At 48.2% G+C, this 19505-nt stretch overlaps 1 protein-coding gene across 1 annotated transcript in view; it reads left to right on the top strand.

Annotated features, from left to right (window-relative positions):
* The window catches only part of HDLBP (high density lipoprotein binding protein), a 93661-nt gene that overhangs the window by 61290 nt on the left and 12866 nt on the right, over positions 1-19505 (top strand). The window contains exons 11-18 of the mRNA XM_075340857.1: positions 4288-4366; positions 5575-5714; positions 5802-5906; positions 5993-6106; positions 7423-7509; positions 7612-7743; positions 7857-8075; positions 9054-9275. Coding sequence (XP_075196972.1) covers positions 4288-4366; positions 5575-5714; positions 5802-5906; positions 5993-6106; positions 7423-7509; positions 7612-7743; positions 7857-8075; positions 9054-9275 — 1098 coding nt within the window. The remainder of the gene's footprint in view (positions 1-4287; positions 4367-5574; positions 5715-5801; positions 5907-5992; positions 6107-7422; positions 7510-7611; positions 7744-7856; positions 8076-9053; positions 9276-19505) is intronic.

Below are 19505 nucleotides of genomic sequence, written 5' to 3' on the forward strand. Positions count from 1 at the left end.
ATGGTGGCTTCTTCCCACCTCATTGTCAAAAGGAAAGTCGTTCCTACCCCCATCCTGGGCGGTGGTCACGACAGATGCGAGCCTATCAGGGTGGGGAGCAGTGTTTCTTCACCACAGGGCTCAGGGTACGTGGACTCAGAGAGAGTCCACCCTTCAGATCAATGTTCTGGAAATCAGAGCAGTCTATCTTGCTCTGCGAGCCTTCCAACAGTGGCTGGAGGGCAAGCAGATCCGGATTCAGTCGGACAATTCCACAGCGGTGGCGTACATCAACCACCAAGGGGGAACACGCAGTCGACAAGCCTTTCAAGAAGTCCGGCGGATTCTGACGTGGGTGGAAAACACAGCATCCACCATATCCGCAGTTCACATCCCAGGCGTGGAAAACTGGGAAGCAGACTTTCTCAGTCGCCAGGGCATGGACGCAGGGGAATGGTCCCTTCACCCAGACGTGTTTCAGGAGATCTGTCGCCGCTGGGGGATGCCGGACGTCGACCTGATGGCGTCACGGCACAACAACAAGGTCCCGGTTTTCATGGCACGGTCTCACGATCACCGAGCTCTGGCGGCAGACGCCTTAGTTCAGGATTGGTCGCAGTTCCGACTACCTTATGTGTTCCCACCTCTGGCATTATTGCCCAGAGTGATCCGCAAAATCAGGTCCGACTGCCGTTGCGCCATTCTCGTCGCTCCAGACTGGCCAAGGAGGTCGTGGTACCCGGATCTGTGGCATCTCACGGTAGGACAACCGTGGGCGCTACCAGGCCGTCCAGACTTGCTGTCTCAAGGGCCGTTTTTCCATCTGAATTCTGCGGCCCTGAACCTGACTGTGTGGCCATTGAGTCCTGGATCCTAGGGACCTCAGGTTTATCTCATGATGTTGTTGCCACCATGAGACAGGCTAGGAAACCATCCTCCGCCAAGATCTACCACAGAACGTGGAAGATATTCTTATCTTGGTGCTCTGCTCAGGGAGTTTCTCCCTGGCCATTTGCATTGCCTATTTTTCTTTCCTTCCTGCAGTCTGGGTTGGAAAAAGGTTTGTCGCTTAGCTCCCTTAAAGGACAAGTTTCTGCGCTATCCGTATTCTTTCAGAAGCGCCTGGCGCGACTTCCTAAGGTACGCACGTTCCTGCAAGGGGTTTGTCATATCATTCCCCCTTACAAGCGGCCATTGGAACCCTGGGATCTGAACAAGGTTCTGATTGCTCTCCAGAAGCCACCTTTCGAGCCTATGAAGGAGATTTCCTTTTCTCGGCTTTCACAGAAAGTGGCTTTTCTGGTGGCGGTCACGTCTCTTCGGAGAGTGTCAGAGCTGGCGGCGTTATCTTGCAAATCTCCCTTCCTGGTGTTTCACCAGGACAAGGTGGTACTGCGTCCAATTCCAGAGTTTCTTCCCAAGGTGGTATCTTCCTTTCATCTCAATCAGGATATCACTTTACCATCTTTGTGTCCGCATCCAGTTCACCAATTTGAAAAGGGTTTACATCTGTTGGACCTGGTGAGAGCACTCAGGATCTACATTTCCCGCACGGCGTCTCTGCGCCGTTCGGATGCACTCTTTATCCTGGTCGCTGGTCAGCATAAAGGGTCGCAAGCTTCCAAATCCACCCTTGCGCGGTGGATCAAGGAACCAATTCTACACGCCTACCGTTCTGCTGGGCTTCCGACTCCTTCTGGACTGAAGGCCCATTCTACCAGAGCCGTGGGTGCGTCCTGGGCATTACGGCATCGGGCTACGGCTCAGCAGGTGTGCCAGGCGGCTACCTGGTCGAGTCTGCACACTTTCACCAAGCATTATCAGGTGCATACCTACGCTTCGGCGGATGCCAGCCTAGGTAGACAAGTCCTGCAGGCGGCGGTGGCCCACCTGTAAGGAAGAGCTGCCTGACAGCCAGATCGCGAGGTATTATTTTACCCACCCAGGGACTGCTTTTGGACGTCCCAATTGTCTGGGTCTCCCAATTAGGAGCGAAAAAGAAGGGAATTTTGTTTACTTACCGTAAATTCCTTTTCTTCTAGCTCCAATTGGGAGACCCAGCACCCGCCCTGTTTTTCTGAGGGTATTTGTTTTTCGGGTGCACATGTTGTTCATGTTAATAACTTACGTTCTCCGATATTGTTTATCGGATTGAATTTGTTTTTGAAACAGTTATTGGCTTTCCTCCTTCTTGCTTTTGCACTAAAACTGAAGGACCCGTGCTCCCACGGGGGGGTGTATAGCCAGAAGGGGAGGGGCCTTACACTTTTAAGTGTAGTACTTTGTGCGGCCTCCGGAGGCAGTAGCTATACACCCAATTGTCTGGGTCTCCCAATTGGAGCTAGAAGAAAAGGAATTTACGGTAAGTAAACAAAATTCCCTTCTTTGATAGATCGGGCATTTCTGAACGTGGCGATACCAAATATGTGTGTATTTTTTATTTTTTTAACCCTTTAATTTTCAATGGGGTGAAAGGGGGGTGATGTGAACTTTTAGATTTTTTTTTTTTTTTAATTTTTTAAAACTTTTTTTTTTTACTTTTTTTTTTTATTTTACTAGTCCCCCTAGGGGGCTATTGCGATCAGCAATCCGATCCTTCTGCACTATCTGCAGATCTCAGCTACAGAGCTGAGAACTGCAGATTTGCTGCTTCACTTTCAATGCCGGCTGTATTCCGGCATTGAGAGGAAGTGACTCATGTTAGCTACAGGCGTCATCACATGACCCTGTGCTACCATGGCAACCGCCGAAAGTCACGTGATTATGTCACGTGACTTCCGGTGGGGGCGGGGTAAGTCACTGTCATGGCGGCGCCCATATACATATCGCTGCCAAGACTTTGGAAGCGAAATGTAAGGGGTTAATGGCCGCGGGTGGAAGCGATTCCACCCGCGGCTAGCAGGCACACATATCAGCTGTTGATAACAGCTGATATGTGCGCCGATCGCCGCAGGGGGCGGGGCTTACCGGCACACGATCCATGACGTATCTAGTACGTCATGGGTCGTTAAGGGGTTAAAATACACCATAGTAAAATGCTAAAATTACATGATACTTAACAGATGATACCAAAAAATGGTCCAGATAAAACAGAAGAGTTATAAGATCCCTGCTTTGGTAAACTATTGTATAAACCAGTAAAAGCTAGAGAACTTGGTATCTGGATAGTACAAATCACATAGCAGTAATGGTGCTCACATGAGCATCAAAACTATAAAGTAAAGTGCAGTTATAATGCACAAATTGTGATAGATTAAATCAGTTATAATTCACATCTGAAAGAGGTTGTCCCCTACTTTTACATTGATGGCCTATCCTTAGGATAGGTCATCAATGTCTGATCGTCCGGGGTCTGACACCCCGCACCCCCATAAATCAGCTGGCCTCGGTGCTGGCGGCAGACGGAAATGCTCGGTTCCGGAGCTGCCCCGTTTTCTGATAGTGGCCGCAACCGGGTACTGCACATCCACCTCTCATTCAGATCAATGGAGGCGGATGTTAAGTACCCTGCCGCGGCCACTATCAGAAGATTGAGCGGCTCCAGAACTGAGCATTTCTGGCTGCCGCGGACCAAGAACAGTTGATCAGCGCAGGTGTGGGGTGTTGGACCCCGGCCAATCAGACATTGATGACCTAAGGGTAGGACATCGGTGTAACAGTAGTGGACAACCTCTTTGAAATCATAAGAAAAATATTCCCTAATATGCAGGCAGCAACCACTTGTTAATGTGTCACATTTTTAGCTTCATCTGGGGGTTTAGACCTCCCTAAACTGTACAACTGGATGTGATCCAGATGGCTGCATTGACAAGGGTGCAGCCTCTTCTGCTTGACAATGAGTAAATGAATCATAACTTCACCAGAATACTGCCATTGTCAGTCGCATGTTTTTGTGGAATATGTAGTGGTGTAAAAATGTGTTGACTTTTCCTGGTGTGTAACAAATTTTTTAAGAAGTGGACAGCAGGTTGGAGGCGACACGGCTTAGGGCAGCTGAACAGATTCTTTATAACTAGCCTGACAAAACTGTCATGATGTAAAGCAAAAATTACTCCAGCGCATGGAGTACAAGTAGCCTAAAGATGTGCCAAATCCATTAAGAACCGCAACCTTCTTAATAAATTTTACACATCCTCATTGGATTGAGACTGGCTCACGAAATCCACGTCTTGATGACTTATCTCTCCCCAAGTTTTCTTTTTCTCTCTTGTAGTTATCTTTTCAGTATTTTCTCGTGGAGCGTACTGTATAAGACTGGTGACTTACAAATACTGGCCTTCTCTTAGTATTTTTCTGTGCACTTTTTAGATCTCCCGAATGGATTTTGCAGAAATTAATATTGACCACCGATTTCACAGGCACCTCATCGGAAAGAGTGGAACAAACAGTAAGTTATTGTACAATCGATCTCGAGTATTACTAGCCTTAGCATTACCAGTGATGATAAAGCTCTATTTACATAATTAGTGTGATTTCCAATAACCATTACAATAATGGAGGATGTTTTCATACCAGAGATGATGACCTACTTCAGAAAGTGTGCAATCCTGGGGGGGAGGGGGTGTGGAGTCACCAATAATACCGTCTGAATTATGTTGGCAGACTAGTTAGAGAATGGGGATATATATACTCAAGTCTTATAAATTCATGCAATGAATCTATAAAATCTAGATCCGGGATCACAAACGCTGCTGGGTATATGGGCCGCACATAGAAACCATTTGCAGAACAAAGTTCATCATATGGGGTATAGAGCAGATTTTTATAGCTTGGGTCATTACAGATGTGGTGATAACAAACGTGCACTTTATATTTATTTTAGTTTAGATCTAAAACCGCATTTTTAGTGGTAAAAAAATAAATCATTTTTTCATATTTTATCTCCTTCTTGTAAGTAATATAGTCTTACAATTAGCACCATATAGTTGTTTTGGCCAACATCCTGTAGTAGTGTGGCCATCCTTATCCCAATCCTGTAGTAATGTGGCCATCCTTGTCCCAATCCTGTAGTAGTGTGGCCATCCTTGTCCCCTTCTGGTGGTAATATGCTGGTCTCATTGATTTTGGGCCACTTCAGGAGGCCGCCGTCATTAGTACTTCATTTCATTGGAATGTGTGTCCTTGGATTTAGGTTCATTTGAACTATATTGCTAGTGCCACGCAGAGACAAGTTCTCTGCACTACAATACCATATGCCAATGTTAGTTGCTGTCCTCTGATTGTCCGGCAGCTGGCATTGGTATAGCTGTGCGCCGGCAATACATTTCAACTAAACATGTTTCCAAGGACTGACATTCAACTGAAATAAAGTGCTGACGTTAGTCCCCCCGGACCAAGCTGCGATCTTCAAGAGGTCTACGGTGCCTGCGGGCCACATGAAGCAGCCTCGGGGCCTATCTGTTTTAGACACCCTGATCTAGATAATTCCTTTAGTATATGTGTTCATACATACGCTAAAGGGTGGAAGACTGATGGACTCATCTAGCTGTCGTGGTTTATAAACTGTATCTTGAATATGAACTGTTTTCATTACATAGTTTTGAAGATCGTATAGAAACCTTTCCAAGACTGCACTAACAATGTTGACCTGTTCAGTTAATAGGATAAAGGAGCAGTACAAAGTGTCTGTGCGCATTCCCCAGGACAGTGAGAAGAGTAGTCAAATACGAATTGAAGGTGATCCTCAAGGTGTGCAGCAAGCGAAGAAGGAGCTGCTGGAGCTGGCTTCACGGATGGTGAGTCAAGCAGGAATTTCCTTCTATATTTCAGGAAGCGGCCTGATCTAGTAATGTAACTTTCTGTATATAATTATCCATATTTAGGAAAACGAGCGCACAAAAGACTTGATTATTGACCAGAAATTCCATCGTACAATTATTGGACAGAAGGGTGAAAGAATCCGGGAAATTCGTGAAAAGTTCCCTGATGTAAGGCACTTCAAGATCTCATTGCTGTCTTAACACATTTGACAGTTTTTCAGTAATATAATTCAATATTTTCACTTTTCTTTTAGGTAATTATTAATTTCCCAGATCCAACTACAAAGAGTGATATCGTGCAGTTACGTGGCCCCAAGAATGAAGTGGAGAAGTGCACGAAGTATCTGCATAAGATGGTGTCTGAGATGGTGCGTACAGGTTTAGACTCCTAAATTTGTGTTTTAACTTTTATTCGTGTTTGCCCGTTTATTTTTAGTAGCTATATTTCATGAAAAAAGAATGGCACTTCTAGACAAGCATGTAAAAATGCAAATTTAACTGTGCAGTAAAATAAAGTACCGTATTTTTCGGTTTATAAGACGCACCCCAAATTTAGAGGAGAAAAATGGGGAAAAAAAGAATTTAATGTTAAAATGGAGGTCTGTCTTATAATCCTAGTGCATCTTATAATAGCTCACCAGGGGGAAGTAGTGGTGGAGTGACTCGGGAGGGCCACAGGATGCAAGGTCGGCGATGATTCGGGCTCAGTGGAGAAGGGTGTCACGACTCAGGAGGGTCAGTGAATGGAGGGTCAGAGATGTTGCGGCTCATGAGGGTCAGTGGACGGAGGGGATGTCGCGGCTCAGGAGGGTCAGTGGACAGAGGGTCAGAGATGCTGCGGGCTCAGAGGAGGGGGTGTCGCGGCTCAGGAGGGTCAGTGGACGGAGGGTCAAAGATGCTGCGGGCTCGGAGGAGGGATTGTCATTGCTCAGCCCAGGAGTTTGAGATGCGGCAGGCAGCATTGATCTTCTGGCATGCTGTGGTCTCCATTGAACGGTCAGCAGTCGGCACAATGTACTTCAAGAAATTAGCCGCAGAGGCAGCACGTGCGTAGATTGGTTTCCGCCTCCATTTTCTTCAAGTCCATCGTCAAGCGCCAGCAGTTCAATAGAGCCTGCAGCGCGCCGGCAGACCAATGGCGCCTGCCGCTGTGATATCCCCGGTCCCGTTTTTATTGCCGTCCCTCTGTCCTGTGACCCTCCTGAGCCGCTCCACTGCAGTGACCCTCCCCCCTCCTCTGAGCCCTCAGTATTGCTGGACCCTGCACAACCACCGCCGTATTGGTAAGGCACATCCGGGCTAGAAGACGCACCCCCATCCCCCCTCAGTTTTGGGGGTACAAAAGTGCGCCTTGTAATCCGGAAAATACGGAATAATAATAAATAATAGTTGATATGGCCATTTAATCATGTGTGACTAGTAAATGGGGGAACAGGAGCTTTTTCAATATTTTGTCAGGGTTCCTGTTTAGGTTTAGTGACCCTTCATTTTCTGTTGCTTTGGCTTGTTTATATCACCATGTATATTGAAGTATCTAGTGAACATGCTGATTCCTATGCCATCTCCCACTATGATTAAGCCTATGTACTTGGGGAATTTTGTTTGTAAAATAACTTATCAAGATTATTTTATTTTTCCTGTTATTTTAGTACTTTTCTTTTTTTAATCCTTCATTCTTTTTTAGGTGGAGAACAGTTACTCCATTTCTGTACCAATCTTTAAGCAGTTTCACAAAAACATCATCGGAAAGGGTGGTGCCAATATCAAAAAGGCAAGTCCTGACTGTAATTTTTTTAAAAATTTAGCTTTTTTTTTTTCCTTTTTTTTTCCTTTTCTTCTTTTTCTTATACTGAGCCTTTGTTTCCTTGTTCAGATCCGTGAAGAATGTAACACTAAAATTGACCTCCCAGCTGAGAACAGTAACTCGGAAATGATTATCATTACTGGGAAGAGATCCAACTGTGAGGCTGCGCGGGATAGAATTCTGGCTATTCAGAAAGAACTGGTAAGCGTTGTTTGCAATGGTCACACTTGTAAATTTTAGGGTTTTTTTTTATTTTTATTAAATTGTGGAGCGATGCTGTTTGTGATCTCCATTCTCTGTCCATGTGATTTCAGGCTAACATAACTGAACTGGAGGTCAGCATTCCATCTAAACTGCACAACTCACTTATTGGAGCTAAGGGGCGCTTCATCCGATCAATTATGGAGGAGTGCGGAGGTGTGCACATCCACTTTCCTAGTGAGGGCTCTGGAAGCGATACAGTTACTATTCGTGGACCAGCGCAGGATGTAGAAAGGGCCAAAAAACAGCTGCTTCAACTGGCAGAAGAAAAGGTAAGCACCAATTAGGAGAAAAATCCCCAAAAAGTAGAATCCTCCACCCCCTAAAAAAAAAGGGGGGTGATACTGAGAAAAATGAACAACATGTTTGCGCTAGGTCATTAGATGGTATTCTTCATTTATTGCTATGTAAGATAAACTGTTCATTAAAGAGGACCAACCACTAGGATTTTTCTATATAAACTAAAGCCAGTGCTATACTAGTGCTATCATGCGGATTCTATACATACCTTTAGTTGTGATATCGGAGGTATACTTTATGAAATACAGGCAAGTAAAGTTTGTGAAATACACTGTTATTTGATTGATAGTAGCTACAGAATATCTAATAGGTGAATTGGGTTTTTGCTAGTTATTCCCACCCCTGTCTGCTTGCCTGTCCTTCCTCCCCCTGTCATTCCTCCCCTTGTAATAACAAACGGGGGAAGGACAGTTTGGCAGACAGGGGAAGGAATAACTAGCAAAGCCTGACCCACCTATTAGATTTTCTGTAGCTGCTATCAATCAAATAACAGTGCATTTCACAAACTTTAATTGCCTGTATTTCAGAAAGTATACATCCGATCTCACAACTAAAAGTATGTTTAGAATGAGCATGACCGCGCCAGTATAGCACTGGCTTTAGTTTATATAGGAAAATTCTGGTGGTTGATACTCTTTAAGGAGTTAACATTGGATGCAGTAACACTTGTGTATTCAGCTGACACAAAATTCAGCACTGTTCAGTATCAATTGGGGAATATTCGCCAACACTTTGTAATAACATATGTTTATATTCGTACAAGTTCCCCAGCAGATTGGTATTGATTTGCTTCGCATGCATTGTAGTCCTTGCTGTCTCCGGAGGCTGCAGACAGTGATTGTTTTTAGGCTGCATATTATTATCACATCTTATTGGCTGCTTTTGAAATTTCTTTCTTCAGTCGCTTTCTTCATTTTATAGATTGTAATAGCTTTAATATTCTCTTCCAGCAAACAAAGAGCTTTACTGCAGAGCTGCGAGCTAAACCCGAATATCACAAGTTCTTAATTGGTAAAGGAGGAGGAAATATCCGCAAGGTGCGTGACCAAACTGGAGCCCGTATAATCTTCCCCACCGCTGAGGATAAAGACCAGCAACTTATCACCATCGTGGGCACAGAGGAGGCCGTGAAAGATGCACAGAAGGAACTGGAAATACTAATCAAGAGTTTGGTGAGAGCCGAAAAGTGTTTTTGCTTTTCACCTCTATATTCATAATTGCCAAGATTTTGAACCAAATGGAGAGGCCAAGTACATGGTAAAAGTGAAGCACTACGTTCAGTGCCCATCTTGAGCTGTGTACATGTCATCTTTGTGTCCTAGGCTACATCTTATTTTGCAGAAATGTAGCACAATACATCTTCAGGTGATGGCACTCACTAAACCTTTTAATGTTTTTGTGGGTGCACTTCTCAAGGACCCCTTCTGCATTCACCGAAGCAGCAATGGGTAAAGAGACTGGACCCAATGTTGGCCTCTTTCACACTTCAGTGTTTCATCAGCGTGTCCTCAGTATTTGGATGCCAAAACCAGGAGTGTCTCCAAAACACAGACCAGGAGTCAATCTTTCAAGTATAGTTCTTCTCTCTAAGTGCCACTACTGGTTTTGGCATACAAACATCGATGAAACACTGATGCAAAATACTGACATGTGAAAGAGGCCGCAAGCCACTTGGTTTAATTAATTCCAGCCAAACAAGCACTAAACAGTTACAGGTAAAAGTTTTGAGAAGGATACTATTTTTGGTTTTCACAAAGCTTGCTGCTTCGATTTTTTTTTTTTTTTTTTTTTTTTTTTTTTTTTTTTTTTTTTTCTGGCAATTTTAATCAATGCTAGATTGTAATCCATTTGATTGCTCTTCATAAATTAATTTTCATGGCAAGGAATAACTTAAGTACAAAAAAAAATTCCATTTTCACAGAATTTCCACACACAAAATGACCTGCTCACATCATTTACTGTAAGTGGTGATCTTAGCTCAGGAGAAAGTGTTAATGAGGACAAGACCATTGATATCACTATCATGTTGATTGAATTGAGGGTTGTTAAAGGGGCTGGTGTGGGGTAATTTTTTTTCGCTTGTGAAATGGTAAATTCCAAATAAACACATGCAAATATCATTGCTTTGCATCCAAAAGGCTTTACAAGTAAGGACATTGCTGCCTGTAAGTTTTCTACTAAATAAACTATTTTAGGTCTTGTGCGCACACTGCATTTTTTTCCCGCGTTTTTGCTTCTTTTTTGGCTGCAGTTTTGGTTTCAAAACTGCATGAATTTCCTTCCACAGCAAAGTCTGAGATTTCATTTTTGCTGTGCACACGTTGCAGGTTTTTTTTTTGTTTTTTTGGGGGGGTTTTTTGTTGCATCTTTGTGGTCACCACCATATCAATCATTTATGCAAATTTTCTGCAGCGTGGGCACATAGCCTAAGGGACAACACTGCAAATAGTTAGTCTTTGCATAAACTTGATGTATTTGTCAGTACAAGTGTAAAAACTTATAAAATGCTGATGATTATACTTCAGTAACCATAGAAACATGTGACCAAAAGCTCTAAAATGACTAAAGAAGCAACCTTTCAGAAAACCAAAATTTCTGTCTGTCTCAAAGCTTTTGGCCACATAAGTGACACTTCAAACGAGCAATGAGGAGCCCTCTATTAAAGTTTTGGGGAATAGGAAAAAAAATAAACACTTAAATTTCACTGGGCAAGGTTTTAAAATCGAGGAACACTTAACTGGTGACACACAACTTGTACATAGTTTGGTCTTTTCTGTGGTAACATGGATGCGGAAGCTGGACGATAAGGGAACAAGACAAAATAATCAACTGGTTTGAAATATGGTGCTGGAGAAGGATGTTTTCAATACAGTGGATGGGAAGAAGACCAAACAAATCAATCCAGACATGTCACTCAAAGCAGCGATCATCAAGCTACTACTTGCCCACTTTAGACAAATCATACGAATAGAGCAATCACTGGAGAAGGACATCATGGTTGGAAGAATAGAAGGAACAAGGTGAAGAGTAAGACCAGCAACTCGATGGCTTGATACTATCATGATAAAGGCAAAGAAGATACTGATAGACCTATCTAGGCTGCACAAGATTGATCTTCCTACAGAGCGTTTATCCATCAAGTCCCCATGTCTCGAGATCGAGCTAAAGGCCGTTTTTCATTTAAAGGAATTTAGGAAGTCCTTTCTTTATCGTTCCTATGGGAGACCCAGACAATGGGGTGTATAGCTTCTGCCTCCGGAGGACACACAAAGTACTACACTCAAAAGTGTAGCTCCTCCCTCTGAGCTTATACACCCCCTGGAGAACCAGATCTATCCAGTTTATCGCTTTGTGTTCAGGAGGCATACATCCACACATGCATTCTCATCTGATTTTTGGAAAGAGTTTTGAAGAAAAGCGGGTCCAAGTCTGGACCCCCGGCATGTCCCTTCTCACCCCACTGTGTCGGCGGTGCTGTTAAGGTTGATTCCAAGGCTGGAGCCTTACGTGCCGTGCTCCTTCACCATCCCTCCTGGGCTCTGGCTTGAAGTGGGAGCCAGCACGGTTCTCCATGCTTGGCAGGAGACCGGTCTCCATCTGCAGCCCTTCAGGATCCTGCTGGACCGGAGCACTCATCCCCAGGGACTTGGAACTGCGTCTCAGCAAGCTAAGTACCTGAGACGTTAATATTTCTTTTTCGCTCCTAATTGGGAGACCCAGACAGTGGGTGTATAGCTACTGCCTCTGGAGGCCGCACAAAGAACTACACTCAAAAGTGTAAGGCCCCTCCCCTTCTGGCTATACACCCTCCCGTAGGAGTACGGATTCCTCAGTTTTAGCTTTGTGCGCAAGGAGGTCAGACACGCACGCATAGCTCCATTGTTTTTAGTCAGCAGCAGCTGCTGACTATGTCGGATGGAAGAAAAGAGGACACATATAGTGTCCCCAGCATGCTCCCTTCTCACCCCACTTATGTCGGAGGTGTTTGTAAGGTTGAGGTACCCATTGCGGGTACGGCGGCAGGAGCCCACATGCTGATTCCTTCCCCATCCCCTTTTACAGGGCTCTGGGTGAAGTGGGATTTACCGGTCTCCAGGCACTGAGACCGTGCTCCATCTACAGCCCCTGGAGAAGATGCTGGATGGAGCGGAGTACATCAGGGACATGGCCCTGCTTCCTTAAGGTACTCTGTGTCCCCGTGCATTTGGCGCTCACACCGCAGCATGCTGGGTGTTGTAGTGCGCCGGGGGACATCAGCGCTGCGGCGCCTGTGCCATAGCCTCATTCAGCTTAGCTGAAGCAGGCACACTTATGGGACTCGGCCGCGCCGGCCGCTGGGACTGCGGCACGGCTGGCACTTGTAGTGCGCCGGGGACTTCAGCGCGGCCTGCGCTTTTACGGCGGCCGCGCTGATAACTACAGTCCCCGGCTTTTGCGGCCTGCTTCCGTTCGTTCCCGCCCCCAGACCTGCCAGTCAGGAGAGGGGCGGGACGCTGCCCACGTCTAGGACTCGGGCGCGCCGGCCGCTGGAACAGCGGCGCGGCTGGCACTTGTAGTGCGCCGGGGACTTCAGCGCGGCCCGCGCTTTTACGGCGGCCGCGCTGATAACTCGAGTCCCCGGCTTTTGCGGCCTGCTTTAGTTCGTTCCCGCCCCCAGACCTGCCAATCAGGAGGGGGCGGGACGCTGGCCAGTGCACAGCGCTGAGGGCTGGAGTCGTTTTTACATACTCCAGCCCTCACAGTCAGCACAGAGGGGACACTGTTCCCGCACTTTTGTAGGGGAACTCCCACGGACCGCCCCTCTCCACAGACGCCGGCAGCCATTCTTGCTGACACGCTGAGCTGCAGAGGGGAGCCGGGGAGACCCAGACAAGGCATTCTGCAGCCTCTTACCCGCTGTTCAGCGGGCGGTAAGCAGCCCTCAGGGCTCACCCCCTCTTGTGCTCGTAGTATTATTAGTATTTTGTTGCTACAAATACTTGGTATTACATAGCGCTGGTCGCCCTTTGGCTATAGACTCTCTCACATGCAGAGAGCCAGCAGCATGTCGCCCGTAAAACGCAAGGGTGCCAAGGCACAGACATTGTATGCTTCCTGCACCGCATGTGGGACTTTTCTACCGGCAGGCTCCACGGACCCCCATTGTGTGCAGTGCTCGGCCCCTGCGGCGCTTGCACAGTCGGGACCTCTGCTGGACGTGTCCCAGGGTGTACCACCTGTGAATGCTGTCCAGGTGACAGGAACTGAGTTTGCAGCTTTTGCTGACAGAATGTCTCTCACTATGTCACAAATTCTTGACACATTGCGAGCTAGGCCTGTACTTCAGACCACGGACACTGTGCATGTATTGCCCCCTGGTCCCCCTCAGCTCCTAGCTCCGGGACGGGCATCTACACCTCAGGGTGAAGACTCTGACTCGGACGATGGCCCCGGGCAGCCTAAGCGGGCTCGTTATGACGGGCCTTCACATTCATCTCAATGGTCTGGATCCCAGCGGGATGAATCTATGGGTGATGAGGCGGACGTAACTGATCAGGATTCTGATCCTGGGACCGCTCTCAATCTAGATACACCAGATGGTGACGCCATAGTTAATGATCTTATATTTAACATCAATAAGATGTTGAATATTTCCCCTCCAGCTCCTCCTGTAGAGGAGTCAGCTTCGCAGCACGAGAGAATCCATTTTAGATATCCTAAGCGTACATTAAGCACTTTTCTGGACCACGCTGACTTCAGAGACGCAATCCAGAAACCCCACGCTTATCCTGAAAGGCGTTTTCCTAAACGACTTAAAGATACACGCTACCCTTTTCCCTCTGAAGTGGTCAAGGGTTGGACCCAGTGTCCAAAAGTGGATCCTCCAATTTCCAGGCTTGCAGCTAGATCCTTGGTGGCTGTTGAAGATGGAGCGGCACTTAAAGATGCCACTGACAGGCAGATGGAGCTCTGGCTGAAATCCATCTATGAAGCGATTGGAGCGTCATTAGCGCCTTCTTTTGCGGCCGTATGGGCACTCCAAGCTATCACGGCCGGGCTTGCGCGAGTCGACTCAGTCACACGTGCATTTGCCCCGCAGGTAGCACCATTGACCTCGCAAATGGCGGCATTCGCGTCGTACGCGATTAATGCTGTTCTTGACGCTACAAGCCGCACGGCAGTGGCGTCAGCCAACTCAGTTGTTTTGCGTAGGGCTCTGTGGTTGAGACATTGGAAAGCAGATTCTCATTCCAAAAAGTGCTTGACCAATTTGCCTTTTTCTCGTGACCGATTGTTTGGAGAGCGTTTGGATGAAATCATCAAACACTCCAAGGGTAAGGACTCTTCCTTACCGCAACACAGACAAAACAAGCCCCAACAGAGGAGGGGTCAGTCTGGTTATCGGTCCTTTCGAGGACAGGGCAGGTCCCAATTTGCCTCGTCAAAAAAGACTCAAAAGGACCAGAGACGTTCAAATTCTTGGAAGTCTCAGTCACGCCCAAAAAGACCAGCCGGAGGAACCGTTGCCAAAACGACGTCCTCCTGACTTGCGGTCTCCGATGCCCACACCCGCGGTCGGTGGGAGGCTGTCCCACTTTGGCGACATTTGGCTAGCAAGCGTCAAGGACCGTTGGGTGAGAGATATTCTATCTCACGGGTACAGGATAGAGTTCAGTTCTCGTCCGCCAACTCGTTTCTTCCGAACTTCTCCACCACCAGACCGAGCCGATGCTCTGTTGCAGGCGGTGGCCGCTCTAAAGGCGGAAGGAGTGGTGACCTCCGTCCCTCTTCAGGAACAGGGTCACGGTTTTTACTCCAATCTGTTTGTGGTCCCAAAAAAGGACGGATCGTATCGTCCCGTCCTGGATCTGAAGTTGCTCAACAGACACGTAAAAGTCAGGAGGTTCCGGATGGAATCCCTACGCTCCGTCATAGCCTCAATGTCTCAGGGAGATTTTCTAGCATCAATAGACATCAAAGATGCGTATCTCCACGTGCCGATTGCACCAGAGCATCAGCGTTTCCTACGTTTCGTCATACACGACGAGCACCTACAGTTCGTAGCGTTACCCTTCGGTCTGGCAACAGCCCCCCGGGTCTTCACCAAAGTCATGGCAGCAGTAGTAGCTGTTCTGCACTCGCAGGGTCACTCGGTCATCCCGTATCTAGACGACCTGCTTATAAAGGCATCCTCTCAAGAAGCATGCCAACACAGTCTGAAGGTGGCGCTAGACACTCTCCAGACTTTCGGGTGGATTATCAACTTTCCAAAGTCTCATCTAACCCCGACCCAATCTCTGACTTATCTTGGCATGGAGTTTCATACTCTATCAGCGATAGTGAGGCTTCCACTGGACAAGCAGTGCTCGCTACGGACTGGAGTGCAATCTCTCCTTCAGAGTCAGTCGCACTCACTGAGGCGCCTCATGCATTTCCTAGGAAAGATGGTAGCAGCAATGGAGGCAGTCCCGTTCGCGCAGTTTCATCTGCGCCCTCTCCAATGGGACATTCTGCGCCAGTGGGATGGGAAATCGACGTCCCTCGACAGGACCGTCTCCCTCTCTCAGACTGCCAAGGACTCTCTACGTTGGTGGCTTCTCCCCAACTCATTGTCACAGGGAAAGTCGTTCCTTCCCCCGTCCTGGGCAGTGGTCACGACAGATGCGAGCCTATCAGGGTGGGGAGCGGTGTTTCTCCACCACAGGGCTCAGGGGACGTGGACTCAGGAAGAGTCCACATTGCAGATCAATGTTCTGGAAATCAGAGCAATCTATCTTGCCCTGCGAGCCTTCCAACAATGGCTGGAAGGCAAGCAGATTCGGATTCAGTCGGACAATTCCACGGCGGTGGCGTACATCAACCACCAAGGGGGAACACGCAGTCGCCAAGCTTTTCAAGAAGTCCAGCGGATTTTGACGTGGGTGGAAAGCAGAGCGTCCACCATATCTGCAGTTCACATCCCAGGCGTGGAAAACTGGGAAGCAGACTTTCTCAGTCGCCAGGGCATGGACGCAGGAGAATGGTCCCTTCACCCGGACGTGTTTCAACAGATCTGTTGCCGCTGGGGGTCGCCGGACGTCGATCTGATGGCGTCACGGCACAACAACAAGGTCCCAGTTTTCATGGCACGGTCTCACGATCACCGAGCGCTGGCGGCAGACGCCTTGGTTCAGGATTGGTCGCAATTCCGACTCCCCTATGTGTTCCCACCTCTAGCATTGTTACCCAGAGTTCTCCGGAAAATCAAGTCCGACTGCCAGCGAGCCATACTCGTCGCTCCAAATTGGCCAAGAAGGTCGTGGTACCCGGATCTGTGGCATCTCACGGTAGGCCAACCGTGGGCACTACCAGACCGTCCAGATCTTCTGTCTCAAGGGCCGTTTTTCCATCTGAATTCTGCGGCCCTGAACCTGACTGTGTGGCCATTGAGTCCTGGATCCTAGCGGCCTCAGGTTTATCTCAGGGAGTTGTTGCCACAATGAGACAGGCTAGAAAACCATCCTCAGCTAAGATCTATCACAGGACGTGGAAGATATTCTTAGCGTGGTGCTTGGCTCAAGGGTTTTCTCCCTGGCCATTTGCATTGCCAATTTTTCTTTCCTTCCTGCAGTCTGGGTTGGAAAAAGGTTTGTCCCTTAGCTCGCTTAAGGGTCAAGTCTCCGCGTTATCCGTATTCTTTCAGAAGCGCTTGGCACAGCTTTCTAAAGTACGCACGTTTCTCCAAGGAGTTTGTCATATCGTTCCTCCTTACAGACGGCCATTGGAACCCTGGGATCTGAACAAGGTTCTTCTTGCTCTTCAAAAGCCGCCTTTCGAGCCTTTGAAAGAGGTTCCCCTTTCTCGGCTTTCACAAAAGGTAGTTTTTCTTGTAGCGGTCACGTCTCTTCGAAGAGTGTCCGAGCTGGCGGCGTTATCTTGCAAATCTCCCTTCCTGGTGTTTCACCAAGACAAGGTAGTACTGCGTCCAATTCCAGAGTTTTCTCCCAAGGTGGTTTCTTCCTTTCATCTCAATCAGGATATCACTTTGCCATCTTTGTGTCCGCATCCAGTTCACCAATTTGAAAAGGGTTTACATCTGTTGGACCTGGTGAGAGCACTCAGGATTTACATTTCTCGCACGGCGCCTCTACGCCGTTCGGATGCGCTCTTTGTCCTAGTCGCTGGTCAGCATAAGGGATCGCAAGCTTCCAAATCCACCCTGGCGCGGTGGATCAAGGAACCAATTCTTCACACATACCGTTCTGCTGGGCTTCAGATTCCATCTGGACTGAAGGCCCATTCTACCAGAGCCGTTGGTGCGTCCTGGGCGTTGAGGCATCAGGCTACGGCTCAGCAAGTGTGCCAGGCGGCTACCTGGTCGAGTCTGCACACGTTTACCAAACACTATCAAGTGCATACCTACGCTTCGGCAGACGCCAGCCTAGGTAGACGGGTCCTTCAGGCGGCGGTGGCCCACCTGTAGGAAGAGGCTGTATGACAGCCCGTTCATGTGGTATCTTTTTACCCACCCAGGGACTGCTTTTGGACGTCCCACTGTCTGGGTCTCCCAATTAGGAGCGAAAAAGAAGAAGGGAATTTTGTTTACTTACCGTAAATTCCTTTTCTTCTAGCTCCAATTGGGAGACCCAGCACCCGCCCTATCTGTTTTTAGGGTTTCGTTTTTTCGGGTGCACATGTTGTTCATGTTGTTTCTTAAGTTCTCCGATCTAGTTATCGGATTGAATTTGTTTTTGAAACTGTTATTGGCTTTCCTCCTTCTTGCTTTGGTACTAAAACTGAGGAATCCGTACTCCTACGGGAGGGTGTATAGCCAGAAGGGGAGGGGCCTTACACTTTTGAGTGTAGTTCTTTGTGCGGCCTCCAGAGGCAGTAGCTATACACCCACTGTCTGGGTCTCCCAATTGGAGCTAGAAGAAAAGGAATTTACGGTAAGTAAACAAAATTCCCTTCATTGGGGGGTCCCTGTACTTTATTGTTGTGGGAGAGTGTGCTGAGTGAGTTTTATGACATTTCCGGCGGGTTCTCTGGCTGTCGCCTGAGAACCGCGCCGATGGTGCCTGCGCGCCGGCCGCACCGCTCAAATTTAGGCCCCGGATTCGCCGGAGGCCTAGTTTCGGTTTCACTGCTTTCGCATGTCATTCATGCAGAGGGACAGCGCGCTCCGCCCAGCGGCCGTTCTGCACAGGGAAGGGACACTCCTCACTGAGTACATGTCTCCTCCCCTGTAAGTCTCTATGGCCCTCCAGATCCCGCTCCCACGTGGAAAACTGGGAGGCAGGTTATCTCAGCCGTCAAACCGTGGACAGGGGCGAGTGGTCCCTGCATCCGGCAGTGTTTCAGTCAATCTGCCGCAAGTGGGGCACTCCGGACGTGGACCTAATGGCATCCCGTCACAACAACAAGGTTCCCGTTTACGTGGCTCGCTCCCACGATCCTCAGGCATTCGCCGCCGACGCTCAAGACTGGTCCCAGTTTCGTCTGTCCTACGTGTTTCCCCCTCTAGCTCTCTTGCCCAGAGTTCTGCGCAAGATCAGAATGGAGGGCCGTCGAGTCATCCTCATTGCTCCGGACTGGCCCAGGCGAGCTTGGTACCCAGACCTGCTCCATCTGTCCGTAGAGGTGCCGTGGCATCTTCCGGACCGTCCAGACCTTCTCTCATAAGGTCCGTTTTTCCGCCAGAATTCTGCGGCTCTCAGATTGACGGCGTGGCTCTTGAGTCCTGGATCTTGACGGCTTCTGGTATCCCCCCTGAAGTCATCTCCACTATGACTCGGGCCCGTAAGTCTTCCTCTGCCAAGATCTATCACAGGACTTGGAAAATTTTCCTGTCCTGGTGTCGCTCTTCCGGCCATCCTCCTTGGCCTTTTTCCTTGCCGACCCTTCTGTCCTTTCTACAGTCCGGTCTGCAGCTGGGACTGTCCCTCAACTCTCTTAAGGGACAAGACTCGGCTATGTCAGTGCTGTTCCAGCGGCGTATCGCCCGGCTGGCTCAGGTCCGCACCTTCTTGCAGGGCGCGTCTCACATCATTCCGCCTTACCGGCGGCCCTTGGATCCCTGGGACCTCAACTTGGTTCTCACGGTTTTGCAGAAACCCCCCTTTGAGCCTCTTAGGGAGGTTTCTTTGTTTCGTCTTTCACAGAAAGTGGTCTTTCTAGTGGCCATAACTTCCCTCAGGAGAGTCTCTGATTTGGCTGCGCTCTCTTCGGAGTCACCTTTTTTGGTTTTTCATCAAGACAAGGTGGTTCTCCGTCCGACTCCGGACTTTCTTCCTAAGGTGGTCTCTCCTTTCCACCTTAACCAGGACATTACCCTACCTTCCTTTTGTCCGGCTCCTGTTCATCGCTTTGAAAAAGCGTTGCATACTCTGGATCTGCTGCGTGCTCTCCGGATCTATGTGTCTCGCACCGCTGCTCTTAGGCGG

This window comes from Anomaloglossus baeobatrachus, chromosome 3 (genome assembly GCF_048569485.1).
Source record: "Anomaloglossus baeobatrachus isolate aAnoBae1 chromosome 3, aAnoBae1.hap1, whole genome shotgun sequence".
In the NCBI taxonomy this organism is placed as follows: domain Eukaryota; kingdom Metazoa; phylum Chordata; class Amphibia; order Anura; family Aromobatidae; genus Anomaloglossus; species Anomaloglossus baeobatrachus.